The following is a 20096-nucleotide window of genomic DNA, read 5'->3' as shown; positions in this document are numbered from 1 at the left end:
AGATGCAGGAGACTCGTTGGCATTGCAGGCTAACACATAGATGTTATGTGGTGGAAAGACAATGTCAATACATCTTATTTTGAGAAACGGGAGTGCTTTAAAGTTCAAGGTTCAAGGTAATATACCCATAAAGCTCAATCTGTTAAGCCATGAACAGGAAATACCACATAATAAATGCTAGAATAAACAGAAGTCCAGTGGTCAATAAAGCACCATTAGAGACATTTTAAATGATAATAATTGCGACAAATTACAATACCATGAAGGTACAATTAGTCATTTGAAAAGCCAGTGGCAGTGAGGACAAATGGATTTTTAGTCTCTTTGTGCTGCATGCAAGCAGGCTAACCCTGCAGCTGGACACAGCCAACTGAGAATCAGACAATAAGGGATGGCTGAGATCAACCAGGATGGACCTGGGTGCTTACTCTATGCAGGTACAGGAACCTGTGAGCAGGTCTGCCCATAGAATTGACTGGGCCCATGAAAAGCCTAGTGAATGGGAGTTCCCTAAGATCAGTGCGTATGTGTTGGATCAGTTTTTACATTCTGACTTAAATTTACCTCATTTTAGAGCTTAAAAAGTGTGTTAACAAGATATTAATGGGCCCTAGTGTTCCTAATGACTGATTAGTGCCACTTTTCACTCCTTTTTAATACTTGGCTACCTGTTTTGTCCCTTTTTCTGCCCTTTTGCCACATTATGCCTATTCAACTTTTTTTTTCACCCTTTTTCAACCATTTTCAGCTGCTTTTTGTGATTCCTTCTTAACCTTCTGGGCCTTCAGCTGTTTTTGTCTCGCGTGGACTTAATTTCTTAAAAGCTTGTTTAACATCAATCCTGTGGTACGCAGTCAAGCCCTAACCTTGCAAAGCAGATGGATGTACCCGTTTCCGTGTTTCTCACCATCTTGCAAAGCTCCCATCTGTTTGGGCCCAGATAGAAAGTGACAGGACCAATCAGCGATGAGAGGCAGTACTTTTGGAGTCGTGACTTAGGCAAGCAGCAACAAGAGGCCAGTGCAATTATGGCGGAGACATTAGCGAGGATGCTGCTAAGGCACCATTTTTATCAGAACTTGACGGCATTTCTTTGTCAAAAGAAGAACAAAGAAAGGCAGTGAGTTGCTTTCTATTCAAAAACAAAAGTTGTTGTGTACTGACATGTCTATAGTCGCCATGGTTCGCGTTATGCAGTTCTCAATGGAGTTTACTCCTCAGTAGTGGTGCACCTTGGTAGCGGCTACGTTGCGTGTTTTGTTGCTCTGATTGGCCTGTAAAGATATGACAGAGTGTCCATCCAATCACCCTCTGAGTTTTTTTTGTCAAAGGCCCTGCCCTTTCCCAAACGCCCTCTATGAGAGGTTTACCAGATGGATATGTGAAACAAATCCATCTGGTGTGTCAGGTTAGTCAAGACCTTAGCCCTTTCAGGATTGCACACTTAACTCAGACAGACAATCCTTTATATTTATAACTAAGCTGCAGTCATGCAGTGACTTCCACTGGCCATACAGAAAACCCACACTTGAAATAACCCATGAAACACCACGAATTTTGGCTCAAGCATGTGACAAGCATTGTAGGAAAACAACATGGTGGCTTATGCTAAGCTAGAATGCTAAGCTAACAGTTGGAGAATCGATCATAAATGGATAAACAGACGATCAGTATTGGAGATATCACCACCGGGTGGAAAGGTGGATTGACACAACCCCAGTTGTGCACTGGATGTCCTTGCACATTACCAGGGATATGGGAAAATAATCTGTTAAAAAAAATAACAGAGTCCAGACCTTTGGGGTGTGGTAAGGGGTGGATGTGGGGAGTAAGCATGGCCTAGGGTACTATCCAGGTGGGTAGTAGAGTTGCAACGGGCCCTGTGATGAATCCTCAGCACCCTATAAGCCTAAAACTTTTGCCTAAGACTGTATATTTTTAGGTCCCATTGCCAAAGCTCAAGAAGACACGGGTTTACTTTAATGCACAACACTGATTTGCTTGACCATAAAGGTTAGCTTCCACTAGCAGGAAATAATCTTGTAACATAATTTGCATTACCAGTGACTTGTTGTCATAACTTGACTGAACTAGAAAGATAAGTAACTGAACTCACAAGACCCCATAGCACTATTAATACATTCAAATTTGGATGATTTGAGGTTTCTAATAGAACAAGATTTGGATCTTCATCTCTCTTTAAGCATCCTGACAGAGAAGGAAACAAAAAAAGGAGTGGCTGGTTATGAACGGGCGACAGACAGAGTGAAAGACACAAATTCCAGTTGGTGGGGACGCAGCCAGAACAAACACTCATGCAGATCCAGTTCTCTGAATTTGCATGAGCTGGCAGAAGCACCAGTGGTTTAGCTTTGCTCCAGCTGCCATTCACACATGAATACTCTTTCTACCTGTTTGATTAGAGCCTCTCCTGGACTTGTTATGGTGTCGGAGTATTGCTGTAGGCGCATTGTATCTGGCTGTATGCAAAGTAGGGTTTAAAAGACAAAGGTTAAAGCCCCCCCTAGCTTGGCATGTAAAACCTAGGCAGATGTTATGTAGTACATATCCAAGCCTGCTTTGTTACAGCAGTGGAAGATTGAAGGATATGGTATTCAGTTTGAAATCTACAGCTTTTGATGCAATATTAAATTCAGGGAGGTGTTGTAAGACATTTCAGGGGGGCATTTCATATGACGCAGAAAGAGGAAAAGGGAAAACGAAAGGCGAGGGAAAAAAGTCGTGTCTAGAAGGCGGCTCAGCTGAATTTTGAGAAACAGCTATGACCTTTTTCTCTCCATCGCTGCGTTTGCCGGAGGCACTGCTACCCAGCAAGAACCAAAATCGCAGGATTATTGTTCTAAATATAGAAGCAGTCACACATTCTCAACACAACATGACTCAAACATGTGATCTGGCAGAAATCCATACGATAGATCTTCAGGATTGCAGGATGCACACGGACAGTTGGAAGACGCAGAGCTCAAAGCATGAAGCCGGAGATGATGCAACGAATGTTTTTGAGGTTTTTCAATTGAAGCACAGTAGAGGATATAAACAAATATCTGAAGAGATGAAAACACGCTGATACATATTTCAGGGCTGTCAGTAATGATACAGCACCCTACAGGAAGGCACGCTGCTCCCAGAGAAGAGAAAGTCAGTGAGCCAGGTCTTTTCATCAGTTCCACTGCGCTGCCTCGCACTGGGTCAATCTCAGCACATCATTAATATGGTGGATGCTATTGTCATTACATCTACCAAACAAAAGCACAGTTTAACATGGCAGCAGAACGGATCGAATATGAAACAAGGAGCTATTAAAATATGTTTGGGAGTGAGCGATGATGGTGTCTGAAGTGGGAGTGCGAGGAAGGAAGAAAAGCGAGAGGGAGCAGAAAGTTCTTTCACACTGTTCCAGTCTGACACTGAAGAATATCTATACATATGCAGTAGGTGTGATCTATATATGTGCGGGCGAGTGAAAAAAGCTACATGAAAAGCCTTCGAAAGCCTTCTGGAGACTCCATTTGAATACTGAATGGGAGGCTGGTGCTCGCATGTGTCTGTAATTATAGTTTTTTCTCATGTGATTGCGAGAGCCAGTGCATTATGTCGCTACCTATGCAAATGAACACTGAAGAGAGCATGTGTGTGCGAGCGGGCGAGCGTGTGTCCCTGTGGGTGCTTGTATGCATGTTTGTGTTTACAATGGCCCTCACACATCCCACGATTCTCCGCTTCGCCACAACACACGCAGGCAGGTGTGAGGACGGGGAGAGAGCGACAGCCCAGATTGTGGAGCGCGGCCTCGCTGAGCAAATACTACTCGCACTCCGTCTCCCAATTTCTCTTTCTCGCTCTCTCTTCCTCATTCACAGTCTGGCTCTCTCTCTCCCCTGGTCTATCTGTATTCTCTCTTTCCCACTGTGCCAAGCACACAGGGCCTCTTTGTTATTCAGAGTAGGAAATGCAACTGGAGCCAAATCTGCCCTGCATTCTGTTTGATATCATCCCTCCTTTGTTCTTAGCGTCTCCCATCACCATGTGCTTGGCCTCGAACGGCATCAGCCAGACACATGGGAACAAGCGGAGCTCAGACAAACACAGATCTCGTGATGTCCTGAATGTCTGACTTAAAACGAAGCTTGAGGTGACATTTAGGCTTATGATTACATAAAGGTCAAATAGATCTTCCACATTTCACGCCACAGAGGGAGAGGGTTTGAAGTCGGCTTCTGAGTATTCTACAGTGTATACTGCGTATCCTCTTTGTATGATATCTAGTACCAAAGACTCTTTGAACCAGTGGATGATGTACCCACTAGGAGCAAATGCATAGGTGCTCATCAGAGAGCAACCACAAAAGGTCTGATTTCTCATCAAATATCCTTCTTTTCACTGGATTTATTACCATAAAATCCATAATCCATCTACTAGCTACACTACGGTAGCTGAGCTCTCAGACTCCAGTGATAGTTGTGAGGCAGACTCACAGCCTAAGAATCCCCCTGTCTCCTCCAAACACTTGTTGCCCTTACTGAGGAGTATTTCCAATCAAATCCACACTCCACAAGATTATTAACCTAACAGTATATCCCCCATTTTCTTCAAATGCACAGCTATGGCCTTACAGGGGAGAAAAGCGGTTAAAAAGTCAAGCCAGCCCTGCCACTCTGGTCTGCATCATTACGTATTCCAGCATGTTCTGTAATACACAATGAATGGAGTGAATTTTCAATTGTGTCAATTGCTCTCATGCAGCTGTGGTAATGACACTGTATGTCTTAGCCCTTTATACTGGCATATAGGCTGTTGACATGTTTCTTATTGGACTATTGGATTAACTGCTGGTTTCAGATCTCACAAAATTATTTCATAAATAAATCATGACCCAGTTTGGATAAAAATTGACAATATAACAGGGTATGCTTTAAGATGTGTCTTCTTTTGATTTGCAAATCACTACTATAAAAATGACATAATATAGAGTCATAGCAGAGCCTATCAGTGATCAGCAGTGATCCTAACACTGCTGGGAGTAATGTTTTACCCTAACTATCTTTAGAGCAGTGATTCTCATATGGTGGGTCAGGACCCAAAAGTGGGTCAAGAAATCCAATTCAGTGGGTTGCAAAAGTTTGCCTGGTGAAAACGTTGTGCCAAAAAGTCTATAAAACACTCCTGTTTTTTTTATTTTATTTTATTTTTTAGATATGATATACTGTCTGAGTTCCAAAATGTGCTTTTATTTTCACCAAATAAATCTAATTGGTCAAAAAAGTATGTAATTAATTATGAGTTGCAGTTTTTCATCAAGGAATTGCTGTTGGGTCCTGAGATCCGACCAGTTGAGAACCACTGTGTTAGAGTACTTTGTAACTAACATAATGCTTTCATTTTGCAAGTAGAGTCATCTTTTGGTCATTTTTTAACTGAACAAATTGTACAAATGTTTAATTGTTCACCTTTGCTTTTAATTACCCCATTATAAATGAAGGTCCCCCAAGCATCTGCACAGTTTCTGTTTCTCTCTTTCTTTTTACCTCCGCCAAGGAGGTTATGTGATCAGCAGGGTTTGTTAGTTAGTTTGTTTGTTAGCAACATAACTCTGAAAGTTATGGATGGATTTTGATGAAATTCTCAGGAAATGTCAGAAATGGCATAAGGAAGTAACTGATTAGATTTTGGGAGTGATCCCGATCACCGTCTGGAACCAGGAATTTTTTAAAGGATTCTGTACAAGTGGGCAATAGGGCTAATGGCGGGGGTCTGCCCGAGTGCTTCTCTAGTTTATGGTATGTTTTTGGGCTTTTTACCCACGCCGATGAAATCGGCAGGGGGTTATGTAAAGGGTTCTGTATCTTTGTTTGGTCATTTGTTCGTTTGTTTTTTTTTATGTGTACAAGAAAAATCCAGAAGGGAAAGTCGGATCGCTGAGCCGGTCACCAGTCAGTCACAGGGCTCACGTAGGGGCAAACAAGAAGCCATGCTCACAATTTCAGGCAATTTAGAGGCACCAGTTAACCAAATGAGCATGTCTTTGGTCGGTGGGTGGATGTTAGAGAACCCATACATGCACAGAGAGAACATTTAATTAACAACTAGCTTGACTGATGAGCAATTCTGGTGTTGACTTGCAAAGCTGACAACATTTAACCTGCTTCGTAGGCTACATGCGCATCCCTTTTCTAAATTTTGGTCACGTCTGGCTTCAAAAACACTGTGATGCAGCTAAAACAAAGGCAGATTATGTGTGGTTCCATCTGGGTTGAAGTGAAAAGACTCACTGGCATTTACAAGAAAACCTTCATAGATTCTCTGAGAGCTCCTTCCTCATATAGAAAATTAAATGTTGATTCAGAATCCAAACACAAACCATGTTTCATTCAAAATAACCGATTTATGCAAAGAAGCTGAAGTGTGGGGCCGTGCGAAATCCCAATCCAGTTACACCACCAGGTGTGACTATCGAGTGGTATCCTTGAACATGTAGGGCAAAGTCCCCAAAGTAGCTGATAGCATTTCAGTATGTGTGTGTGGTTGTGAGTGAGTGTCTGCTTCGATCCTCTCCAACCCCTGGAGAGCAAAACAGAAGAGTGTACATGCTGAATGCTAATAATATTCACCAGCATCACTTCTCATTCAGATGACTAGCAGTTATGTGCTCGACATCAAAAGCTTGTTTCATCTGCAGAATAAGTGGAAATAAAGGATTCAGTAAATATGGGAGGCAGACTCACTACAAACCCCTCTTTACTTGTGGAATCTGTGTCATGCAATGCTCGAGTCATCATCTCTCTGTACATCTCTAATAATAGGCAGGCGCGTGATTGCAGTTAATCTTGATGATATCCATTAAGATAATTAAGTTCTGAGGACTTTCCCCAACTTTCCATAATAGCTAAGAAAAAAGTAGTAATTAAAGGAGTATAGATGTCCAGTTTTCATAAGACTGGTGGAAGCTGAAAGCTAGATTGCTGGTTAGCAGCTTTGCGAGCTGGTTTACCAGCTAGTGGTTAAACAAAACTAAACTAGCCAATAGAAATCAATAATGCCCCAACTGCAGTATGAACTGAAACTAAAATGGACAATGTTTTCTAAGTTTAAATAGTGGTAGTTCCATCCAGACTGATCCACGCCGTTATGTATGCCAGCACTGGCCCCTTGTAATTGGATGTCATAAAGTTCACCTGGCCAGAAAAAACCTCAGGTTGTGTGCAGCAGTAGTGGCGGCTGCACTTGCAGTCATGACTCATGGCAGTGCATTCTGTAGCATTTTATACAGGCATATTGGTTGCACCTTTAAACGGTGTGTAGGGTGCTAAGGACTCAGCAGTGCCACAACCCAGGGCTGTAGGGAGGAAAGAATTGTTAGAGTCAAGCTAGACACATGTCAACACAAGTGTGTCACTCGACAGCCAAGGTCAAGCTCGACGGTATCGCGTTTGTTTTCGGTTACTTCCTGCCGGGTTACCATGAGCCCCTGGTGGTGCTGTGGATGTCCCAAGGGCATGAAAATGTCTGGACAAAAGAGATGCCGTCCAGCCAGATGCGTGTCAACACATGCGTGTCACTTGCTAAGGCCAAGCTCGACGGCATCTCTTTTGTCCAGGCATTTTCGGTCCCTTGGGACATCCACAGCACCACCAGGGTCTCATGGCAACCCGACTGGACAGTACCCTAGGCAGTGCTTACTCTTCACATCCAGCCTTTACCTTGCTCTTACGATGTGGACTTTGTCATTTTTAGAACAAATTATTTTCCCATGCCCCTGATAATATGCAGGGACATCTAGAGCTTTCCCAGGGTTATGCCAATCCTCCTTTACGCCCTCAGGCAGCTTACTTGCCACATCTACACCTTATTTCAGCCTAAATTTTCAGCTGAAGCATGCCTAAAAGTTCTGCACCTACACATAATATGCCACATTTTGCACTAATTTACTAAGAATATCTCAACAAGGGGCAAGCGCTTCTCATTGTTTAATCTCACCTTTTTGGTTAATGTGCAGAAATATGGTTCATAAAGGAGAGAGCAGGGATTTGGCCTAAGATTTGCTCAAACACTATGTCTGTAGTTTGTCTTACTGAGAGTCTCAGCAGAGAGATTAGTGAAAAATGGAGCTAATAATGGGGATTTTATTCCTTTTGTCACTGTTACATTTTTATTCTAACAGCAGGCGACTGTCTGAGCAACTTTTCAGAATTTCTCTTAAAAGTGGAATTTAAAATACAAAACACAGCTGTTAGCTAGTCACAGATGCTGAGTAGAAAAAAACAACCGCAGATTACAGTGCAGATTACAGGAAATATGTCAACCTCCTCCCACCAATATCTGAATGACTCCTTCACACCACATTCTCCCACCGTGCCTGCTAACCTGTGAGCCCGGTCCGTACGGCTGTTGAGTGTGTTAAAAGCAGAAATAAGCAGGGAGGACGGCAATCTATCACCTAACACTGACAGCCTCGCACGTCGTCTGCCTCTGGGGCTGCTGCGCTGCCACGCTCCCCCGCAGCTGCTCCTCCTCTCATCACTTCTTCACCTCTTTTCATCTCTTTTTCTGTCCTATCATGTTTCCCCTCTCTTCTCATCTCCTCACCTCCACTCTCTCCGTGTGTCCTCCTCTACCCTTGTCCTCGCCTCTTCTTCCTACTTAGTATGTCAGCTGCATTGATGGCTATCGGCTGCTTCCCACCCGCCCTGCAATGCTGTGTCACTTCATTAGAAGTGTGAAAGGATGACCTTGCACTCTGTCTCTCTTCTTCTCTCAGTGTCTCTTTCTTTTTTACTCCGTCTCAGTCGCATGCTCCTCCAGCTGTCCCTCCTCCCTTCATCACTCTTCCTCTCATCCTCTGCCTCAGCCGGCAAGTGCCCTTCATCTTTCTTCTCTTTAATTCTACCTTGTCTTTTCCTTGTGTCTCCATTTCTTTCCTCCTCCCTGCCCTCATTGTTCTCCTTCATTATCAAACGCTGTCACAACGTCCCCCGCTGTGCCACCCAGGTTATTTATAGCTAACAGAGGGTGGTGGTGCTGCTGATGTTGAGAGGTGGGCCATCTCCAGCCCTGCTGGAGCTCATTCACACGTTCCCTGACATTTAAACATATGCACACGCACGCACAGACACCTTTAAACTATACATCCTCACGGGAAAAGGCGATGAGAAAACACAGGATAGCGTGCATGTGCCTTACCTGTCTCTCCGACATGACGTAGAGATAGTTACGGTCCAGGGAGAAAGCCATATCTCTTAGGACGGGGCTGCCGTCCTTGATGACCGATATCGTCTCGTACTGGACACCACCGTGAGGAGGCCCGTCAACGCGGATCTGAGAAACACAGACACACAAACAGGTCAATGATTGCTATTTATACCAGTGTGACAGCAGGAAGGGGAAAACAGAAGCAGAGTGATTGACAGGTACGACAGACGTGGGTCAAACAATATTTGTGAGACAATCTATCATTGTCAGAGAGCTGCTGGGAGATTCAGGCAGGGGAAGAAGTTTCCATTTAGATGGCTTGGGTATGGATAAGGCACCAGGAAATCAAAATCTGTGCTGAATATTTTTTGGGATGTACATCTTAGAGTAATTGCCACCCTAGTTTGTTTCTAATTAGTGGAAAACAGTTTTATTTTGTTAATCTTTACGATGTTTTAGAGCTTTGTTTTGTCAGAAAGCAGAGACAGAATGTTGATGAATCATACTGCTACAAGGGATGAATAAGCATCCAATAAAATCAGTCCTAAGCTATCTGGCAGCCACTGGTCAGTGCTGTTTTGGACGCTATCTCTTGTGATTGAGTGTATTTAACGACAGAAACATTGAACATTTTAATGGGAGAGGTCTTTTTGTTCTTTCCTTTTCCCTTCTGAAGTAGGGTTATGAAACGTAGGGGAAAAAAGTTATATTGCAAGTTAAATTACTTGGTATTTGGCACCGGAACAACCAGTCAGTTACACTGACTATGAATATTTTGGATCACACCAGGCCCTGAGGTGCAGATGGCCTAGGTTGCATCCCATGAATGCAGGCGACCCAGGTTCAAGTCAGGCCTGTGGCTCCTTTTCAGCATGTCTTCCCCCATGGTCTTATTCCTGTTTCTTACTCTATTCGCTGTCTTCCACTCTATAATAAAGGCATAAAAAAGCCTAGAAATTTGTATAAAAATCAGGTCAATCCTGGTCAAATGCTCAGTTTTAGCAGTAACACAGCTACCCGCCACTAGCTTCCTCTGTAGCTGTTCTCAATAGTTACTGCCATGCTGCCACAACTTGGCCAGGTGGCACTGATAGGATGGGGGTACGGTGTCATGGCAGGGGGGGTGAAGCGAGGCAAGGCTAAGCAACACCAGCTGATGACTTCAGCACAGGAGAAGAGGAGCAGTTCATTGAAGTCACCTCAGATTCAACAATGTGGTTGTGATTCATGTCAAAGACATTCTCTGAATTTTGATTGTAGTGGAAAAGGAGTACCCACTGCTAGGCAGGAGAGCCTCACTCACACTCATTCCTTTTGCATCACCCTACCCATGTGAGACCCAAGACTCAAATAGATCTGTAGCATAAAACAAGCCCACAGCAGTCAATGAGACCAGTCTTTAAAACTCTGTTTCAATGGATGGGTTTAAATGGAGGGTTTATGTTGCAGTAAATTCTTTTAAAAATGGGAATTTGCTCGCTAAAATCATGAATGACAAAGTGTCATGCGTTCGAATACTTTTTCATACTTTCATCTGCCAAAGGGGGGTCCAGCAGAAGAAGTCTGAGAACTACTGATCTAACTCTTGATATTTAAAGACATTAGAACCTACAGTTAGGTGCACTTTTGATAGCCTAACTAGTTGATACACCACATGATACTGAATTTCTCAAATTACGTAAGGTAAGTGACAATAAAGAATTAAGTTGAGCCAGCATTTCCTGGGGCTCAACTTAAATAGCTGGCAAAACTACTTTACATCGGCCAACTGATACTGGAAACATTTTCTGCCAACTCAACAATTTTGCTGTTGACGTTTTATATCAACTTAATGACAACAATGACAATTAAGTTGGGCCCCTCAACTCAATTTTATGCTGGGCCCTCATATTCATAGTGCAGGCACCAATCCCCATTCAACCAGATGTGCATTTCAATTGCATTAAACTGACCTATCCAAAGAGAAGAAAAGGCTTAGAAAACAGTCAAATTCATCACAGGGTCATTATGTCAGCGAGCTGAGTAGAGTGTGGCTATAATTAGCTGCTAGCTTCTTTCCTTTTTGCAGATTAATATCAAACTAAATGTGCTTTGTTTATCACTTAAATTGAGTAGTTAGAACCCCAAGAAGCCTACATATAGCTTTATTTCCATTTTCTTGTTCAAAACACAGCCACACAGCACTGCTTCCATGACACACCTAATGTTGAGTTGCTCATTTTTACATCAGGAAAAGTGTAAAGGGGAAAGCTAACCCTAACCCTTTGGCAGTGGCCACTAGCTGAAGCTACAGAGGCTACTAGTATCAGGACACTTCATGACAGTTTCAGCCCTGTGTTTCTCAAAAATGACCAAATTTTTGCAAATCTTGCACTGGCTAATCCGAATTTAGTCGTTTAGCTGGCTGGCTATGTGCATCCCTAGTTCAGACCAGACAAGCAAAATGCAAGTAGAGAAATACCACCCCTTTACTCCCACATATGACCACACATGCATGGGAGTATATAGGAAGCAATGGTTGCATCTTTGAAACTGTACAGATCTACTTATGTAATGGGTCATACATGATCCTTTAGCATTATGCTATGCATAGGAAATTCCCAGTTTTACTTCTCTGTTCAGCACTAATCTAATACTGCATTACTTAGGCCTTCTGCTAGCCTGAACAAAGACGACAAATAATATATTGACAGACATGAATTGGATGTATTACAGACAGTACTTAAAGACCATGTCCAGAGTTCTTCCCCATGCTGAATGCCACTGTTTTCCCAGAACTTCTTCAAAATCTCACCAAATAAATTGGCGTACCCTTTAAATGCCAATCAATATCCCCAGCAAGTCCCTCCCTACCTTACTGCTTTAAAGAAAACATGTACATTTGCCAACATTCAGCTTGATTTTTAATAGAAGCACAAACAAAACATTTGGAGACCAAAGGGTAGAGAAATATATTTTCCATACATTGTTTTGCAGCACTCGTGTTGTGAGATAAATGTCATGCCCCTCTGATTACATGTAGGATGGGGTTACAACAACTGTTAAGAGTTATTGCCTGATATTATTAGACCTTTGTGGAAACTTTAGCTCTGTTTTCCTTTCCTCTTTCTCCTGATGAATGACGTATTCCCTCAGTAAAGCTTTGAACTTGAGGCCAAGACCACCTCACTACAAAAACAGAGCGAAGGCTCAGTAATGACTTACATAAGCGACCCGACCCTCACTGACCCAAAAGGGCCAAAGCTCGACCCGATCCACGTTTATTCATCGGACAAATCCATAAATCTCTTGGGGTGATGTGGGGGCTCCTAAAGGTGGGCGTGAGAGATGTCTCTGTGATGTCACATGTCAACAGGGCATCCTCCACCCATGAAAGCTGATGTCTCTATCATCTGTCCATCCCCGCCTGCCTTCCTCCACCCAAACATTCATCTAGCTATTGAGATGGTGACAGCAGCAAAGAGCAGCCTGACTCTCTATAAAACATCACAGAGGGGAAAGTCAAGGTCATATGTCTGTCAAAAGAAGATCAACGGCGAGGGAAGGCGGGGCTGCAGAGCGACTCTGCAATGCGAGCCTTTTGTGTAAGGGTATGAATGTGTGTCACACTGCAGGATGGTGGAGTAAAAGAAACATGATGTAAGTTCAGCACAAAGCCCCCGGAGCTTTGCCTCCAAAGCTGGAGGGTTAGCCGAGTACACGACAGCAGGCGGCACAGTCGAGGGGCAGAGCTCAAAGTGGTTGAGGCCTTCCACGGCTGACCTACGTCTGACCTTGGCAGACTAATCCAAACAACGAAAAAGAAGACATATGTGAAAACCATATGTAGGAGGAGAGAGGCAGGATGTGGGGGCCGTGCCAGTCTTCATCTAGTTACTGACACTGCGGTGTAGAGAGGGAGACCTCGGCAAATACGCTCATCCATAAAGCATGTCGGCGCGCGGCCAGCCCCGGCGCTGTTCTGTTAACTACTGTCAGTGTGGGCGTGTGCGTGTGCACCCGTAGGAGCAGTCTGTCACGCCGTGATATGTGTCCTAGCAGGCCGCCACCAGGGATCACAAGATAGCCCGACCTTCCCCCCTGCTCGCCTGCAGTTCATCTGAATCAGATCGCTATCACACACAGGCTCTCACTGCTGTCCAGGGGCCTCTACATTCACAATTGGCTTTGAAAAACACTCTCAAAACACACCGCTGTCTGAGAACATGTCCAGAACAAAACCTCGGCTCTTCAGGCAGGGGTTTTGTTTCAGACTAAACAAAAGAAAGAACATGGCAGGCCAAGCAATTATGAATGAGTGAGGAATTTGGAGACATGGTGATGCTGGTGGAGTCTCTTTTTCATGATCCTGTTGAATGTGATATTTACACTCACTCAGCAGGAGCTACACTGTTCATTCTTTTTGCAACAGAGAGCAAAGGCTTCTGTGTTTTGTGTCATCATGTTGTATTTACACTGATAGCACATGCAGTGTATCCTGCACCTTAATGTGCCCGTGGGAATTTAAAGGTTGCATGATCCCAAAACTATACAAAGAAAACAAAATATAGCTGCTAAAGCATTGCTTTCAAAACTTACATCAACTTATAATATGCAGCTTTTGGGGATATATATAAAGTAAAATATAAAGTTAAACCAAACGGTATCGGATCGGTGCATAAGCTTGTGTATTTGCTGATGCCAACACCTGCACTTAAGCACATATTTCCAATACTGGTATCGGAATCTAACTCTTTCTCTGAGCAAAACCAAATCACCTAAAGGTCTATAGCTGCATTTCAAAAAAAGAGCGATATTTCCACTCAGTACAGTTGTGCTTTGAATGTGTTTCCATTGAGTTTTCGGCATGAGCCTCGCAATTCTCGTAAAATCTCATCTCGCGAGACTCCCCTGCCAGAATCTGTTGCGTGTTGGTACAGTTATGATTACATCTGCAGTGGCTGCCTGGACAATTCTGACCAAAAGACGAATGCAAGTCCGTATGTATGTCAAAAGCCACATGTAAGGGTATAAGTATGATGTTAAAGGTGACATATTCTACCCCTTTAAGACAAGTTCATATTAGTCTCAGAGGTCCCCAAAACATGCCTGTGAAGTTTGTTGCTGAAAAAACACTCCAGTTTGGGATTTTTGCAAGTCTAAAAACCCCTCTGTTTCTGCCCTGCTCAGAAAGAGCTACTTCTATCTATAGCTTTAAATGTTAATGAGCTGTCTTTTTCTGATTTTTGGGGGGGATTGTGGAAGGACAGGGGGACATATTTTTGTCAGAAAATGTCCCCTTTAAGAAAAGTCTGTGCCTCCTCCTTTGTCCGCGCCATGTTGGCTCGGAGTGAACTGGTCATGTGACACGGTACGTTACATCCTGTGACGTGTAAATGCAGACAAAGTGTTTCCATTGCACTATTGCAAAGTATTTCTATACTAAAACATCTAAAAACCTTCTCATTAGAGCGTAAGAAACTTTTTAGCAATTTTTAAGAGATATTTCAAATTCAAAATTTCAAAAAACAGGTGTTTCCATTACCAGTTTTTTATTGCACTATTTAGATTTTGTGCATTTCTAAGGGTAATGGAAATGCAGCTTATGTAACTCTTTAAAACATGCCTGCTTTATTTTGTCTCATTGATTTGTTTTGAATGATCTGAGGTCCAAATTGGACTATTTTTAACGAAACACTCTAATTGAGTGAAACTCAGGTTGGTATTTCTCATAAAGGAGTTAATGGTGAGTCCTAAGGCCCAACCAGTTGAGAGCCACTCATCTAAATGACACAACATTGCAGTTCTGAAAAAAAAAAAAAAAAGGTAAAATGGACATCTGGCTCCTCAAACAGCTTACCCATTCACTCCCCATTCAAACACTGATGGCTGCAATGTAAAGTGGCCATCATTAAGTCAATTTATACACATCCTTGTTGTTCATCTGTAAGTTTCTGATTGACACAGTACCTCCTACACAAGTTAAAAAATGTTGACACTTAAATTTCAAGTGGAATTTAAACTAATAAAACACCTTAAATAAGTATATAATTCAGGAAAAAATGTAACACCCCTATGAGAAGTTTTTAACTAGCATCTGTTTCTCTGCCACTCTTTCATTTGTGTTCTCTTCTTTCTCCACATAGCTCAGTTTAAGGGCTCAAACAAAGAAAATAGAGTCTGAACCACTCACACTATCCCTCTGTGTACACACACATCAGATCCAGTTGCTTTTCACATTGCCGAGCTGCTTTTCTATACTAGCTGTAAATCTTGCAAAGTGTGTTACATTCACATGTATGCAGACCAACACACCCAGCAGTGTCAGGAAGTGCAGAAAAGTGCACATGTGTGTGAGGTGGGCTGGTTGCAAAGTAGCCTCACCTCTGGGTGGGCGATAGACACGCACTAAAAAAACACGAGCAAGTAAATGGAGGAACCAGCGGACCAAAAATAATTCAGTCAAAAACTCCATCTGTTTACCGCCCTCCCTGACTCCCACGCTACAATCCAACCAGCCTGCAGTATCCAGCACCTGAGAAAGCCACTCTGCGGCTCCAAACATTCATTTCCTCAGCATCGCTTTCCTCCAGCTCTGCCCTCTCAGGTACTTAAAATTATCCCCTCTCTGCCCCATTTGACCCTGCATTATTTATCAGGCTGGGCGAGAAGGCTGCTAACAGGTTGGAATCATACCCTCCAGCCCGCCTGCCCTTCTATTTCAGGAGGACCCATCCACCGAAACCAGGCCCCTGCGCCCCAGAGAGCTGCCCTCGCCGTGCCCTGATCTTACGCGGTCCCCCGTTTCAACACCACAGCCATTAGCCAGTCTCTCTCCATCGCCGGCGTCAGCGAGCTGCAAGCGAGTAAAGTGAGGCGGAGGGGGAAAAAGGTGAAGATGTATGAGAGTGTTGAGAAACATTCTCCATGCACCCCAGGGGGCTCCACGGCCTGGATAGTCACAAACTGTGAAAGTAAACACCAGTACAGTCCGAATGAGGGAAAAAATGATCAGAAGCCTTCAGAATATTCATAAGGAGTACACAGTTTTATCCAAATGCAGATGTGACTGAGGACAGGAGGTGTCACTGAGTAGGAGGGTCTTAATCAAAAAGCACAAGCAAAAAAAATCCAAACCACTTCAAGATTTTTAGATGAACCTGGACTACATTTTCTTTACCGCTGTGCTGTTATTGATGACACAAAGTTCTTAAAATTCTACCAATGAAAAAGTGCAGGCATGAATCATCTTGGGTTCTTTTTGATGAACAAGACTTTGATGCAGTTATAGCAATATTTCCTGGTTAGGTTTTGCAAAATGGTTAGGACATATATTGCTAGCAATATGTATTTGAAAATTTTGTAGTTTAAATTTATGATAATGATAGTTAATCAATACACGTGCAAGGGAACTGGTTGGCCTAGCAGTACGCTGGCAACCCAGCGTAAAGAGGCTTAAATGCACCAAGAAACCCCAGGATTTCCTACTCTGCTTTCTTGAATCTATCTCAAGTCCCATCCTCTAAAATAAAGCCTTAAACTCATACAGAAACAAATGTGTGCAGGTCACTTTCAACATTTTGAATGTGTAGTTAAATGTTGACAAGAACTCCTCAATTCAAGCATTTATTTGTTACTTTCCTGACAGCAGAAGCCTCTCTATAGACAATGAATGTAAAATAAAAATAATCATGTTTTTCCACTGCTAAGGGGCAAGTCCCCAGGTTTCCACATGCTTCAAAAAAAGGACTTAAAATGGAAGTTTTGTTTCTATGTACAAACTTTATGTCACAGCACCTAGTCAGGCTTAAACAGCAGGGAGGCAGGGGACTGGCCAGCAGGGAAGCCATGGCAGCGGCATCAGAGGCCTCCCCTCGTGGCTACAAGGGCCCGTGCCAGCAGGGTGCTTTTGATCCGGCTATGTAAGCAGCCTGGAAAAATGTTTGAAGAATGACCAAACTCCAATTCAAATTGCCCTTCTCCCTCTTTCTCTTTACCTCTTTCTCTCTCTCTTTCCCTCGGCCTCGCTGGTTTTGAACACGGTGCCAGACTCTGAATCCCTGACCGTGTGTGAAGCAATTTGCTGAGTAAAAAGTGCTGAATAAATCCCGGGTAAAACATACATCAAATGTGCGTTTGCAGTGCATTGTGGATGCTGCTCCAGCGAGATAGAAAGGGGAAGGAAAGGCCAAAAATTGCATGTATAAATGCAGCTGCTGCACAATCCTGCATTGTACGAGAAAAAATGACATAAAAAATGAGCCCAAATTTAGATTTAAGGGAGAAAAAAAAATCTAACATAAACACATTTTAAAAGGAAAACAGTGTGAGCGATGATTTTTCTGATTTACAGATTTGGCCTCTGTTTTACAGCTTGTCTCCAAGTGTTTGTTCAGCATTAGCCACTCAATTAGAGAAGAATGTCTCTCCTTTAATGGCTGCAGCTGCTAACTATTACCTGAGAGCCGCTTTCTTTTTCACATTTGGAAAGAAGCTATTTTCTGACCCCAGCCTTGAGGGAGGTTAGCGTTTCTGAAACAGGACACTCATGAGTGCAGGTGGCTGCCAACACCAATACAGCTCCATGTGAGGGTGAGCATTATTTTACCACCGTATTTCATCTGGCAGAGCGGAGCGTAACCCACGCATGGGAACCTTTTACCGAACTACAGTAGTGAAAGCCAGCTCTGCGCTAACACCTTGTAGCAGGATAGGATTAAGTCAAATTGTAGGCCCTCCACCTACACGGTGTACAGGAATAGAATAATAAGAGGTGATTTTTGGGAGATTGGGCCTTTTTGGATGAAATTTGGAAGCACGTTGTACTCAAAGTGAGAGAAGAGAAGAAGAGAGGGTTGTAGTTGAACTTCCAAAGGAACCTTTCTGGCAGCTATCGCCTGCATCTACACTAATCCAGATCAACAGTCTTAGATGTTAAAGTTTATCTGGCTGATCCAATGCACTGGATTAGACTCCACAAAAGCACAAAACCACCACTCACATTTCTCTCAATGCACTGACCCCTAACAGAGACACCATAGAGGAAGCTCTACCGAGGAAAGAAGAAGGTTTTCAGTCCAGAAGTGTCTCAGCGATGGAGAAAACACACGGGTCAGCGGGATCTGACAATGACCATGATAAAGCTGATCCAATCACTTCCAATATGTCTGATGGGACCAATCTCAGCCTCGGTAAATGGCCTTGAATTTGATGCTGAGATTGGTCGGCACCTTGGGCCAGATGACAGGTGACAGACGGCTGACAGCGTTTTAAGAGCCGGTGGAGCTTGTCAGGAGGCGTCCATGATTTGAAAAGCTTTTGTGACGGCCAGCAGGCGCTATCACTGCAATGGTTTTGCATTGCAGGCACAAATTTGAGGGAGAAACAGTTGTTTTCCCCAAAGAACTTATAACTTGTCTTTGGCTTTCAGTGCCTACAAAACAAACATCCACAGGTGTTAGAGCCCATCAAGTACAGAAAATGATCTTTAGCAGGAAAAAGACAGGCAGAAAAAAATGCTAAGGCTTTAAATATGTCATTATTTAGATCTTATTTGGTGATTTAATTAGAATATTTGACTAAATTGCTCCTTTTGTGGCTCAGTGCTAGCTTAAATTCCTAAAACCACAATCTGTAACCTATCCAAGCACACAACTAAGTGTTTGAAGACATGTAAACATCTTGTTTTGTTAAATGGATAAGGAATTTTGGTCAGTTAAGCTTATTGAGTTAGCTATGACAGCCAGAGCCAGAAGCAAAGCTAGCAACCTAAATGGTAGCCTGGCTAGCAGCAAAGCTATCAGCCAAGCTAGAGCCATGAAAGGCTGTCATTGAGATAGTGACTTGAAAGTAGGGCTGGGCAATTAATTGAAAATTAGATTAAATCACAGTACGGCCTGCTGCAATTTACAAATTGCAAATGTTGCAATATTTCTTTAACTTGAAATGTGTCACAATATCAGTTTAATATTGTCTGGAAAAAAATTCTTGCTCTACTAATGAACATGTTTTTCTTATTTAAAATGAGATTGACATAAAAATGATTATCCCCTTCAATATAGCAATTGATATCAAATTTGCAATATGAGCCAAAATAATCACAATCAGATTTTTATTTTAAGAAGTTTTTCCCTAGTATATAATATCTAATTATTGTGAACATTATAATTTAGAATGAATAATTGCTTGCATTTACTGAAAAAAATAAAAATAAAATGAGGAACTTTAAAATAATAGCATATTAAATTGCAATCGCAATGCTGGGGGGAAAAAGATTAAAAAAAAAAAGATTATTTTTGCAAATTGTTCAGCCCTACTTGAAAGTACTTTTTCAGTATTTATACTTCGTGAAAGAAGAGCACCAAAACATTTTAAAGAAATAACCAAACATAGCCCTCAAAAAAAAGCTAGCAGCTACTGATCTTGTTAGCTTTAAAGAAACACTTATACATACACAGTTAGCTAAAGTAACCATAAAACATCATCCTTGCTAGACAGCACCAGAATGAGCCTACTTCTCAGAACTACAATTAGCAGTATTTTTAGCTATTCAGGCCCACAATGATAATCAAATGTTGTGTCTTAGCAACTGCCTGCTATCTCTCCTGCTGGCTGATAACCATTCAAGCACTATTTGTTTAGTATATTACTCAAATAGGTAAAGAATTGAATCAGCTAGTCAGTTGGCTAGCCCAGTTAGGAGTACATCGAGCAACCAAGCTAGCCTTAAGAAAGGCTGTCTTACTTAAAACTAACCAACTTAGTGTTCTGACTCGGCCAAAATTTATGCACTCTGGTGATATTGTAAGTTAAAGTTAGCTACAACGCAGCTAGCAGCCAAGCTAGCCCAATGAAAGACTGTCTAAAGAGATGAAAGTACCCTGCAAGAAGAGCACCAAAGACTACCTAAG

The 20096-nt window shown here is 42.6% G+C and overlaps 1 protein-coding gene across 1 annotated transcript in view; it reads right to left on the bottom strand.

Moving 5' to 3' along the window:
* Positions 1 to 20096, bottom strand: part of plxna2 (plexin A2) — a 360814-nt gene that overhangs the window by 212519 nt on the left and 128199 nt on the right. The window contains exon 4 of the mRNA XM_041799400.1: positions 9199 to 9333. Within this exon, the coding sequence (XP_041655334.1) occupies positions 9199 to 9333 (135 nt within the window). The remainder of the gene's footprint in view (positions 1 to 9198; positions 9334 to 20096) is intronic.

This window comes from Cheilinus undulatus, linkage group 11, assembly GCF_018320785.1.
Source record: "Cheilinus undulatus linkage group 11, ASM1832078v1, whole genome shotgun sequence".
In the NCBI taxonomy this organism is placed as follows: domain Eukaryota; kingdom Metazoa; phylum Chordata; class Actinopteri; order Labriformes; family Labridae; genus Cheilinus; species Cheilinus undulatus.
Note: the sequence above shows the minus strand (reverse complement) of the source record. Positions and strands in the feature narration are given on the sequence as shown.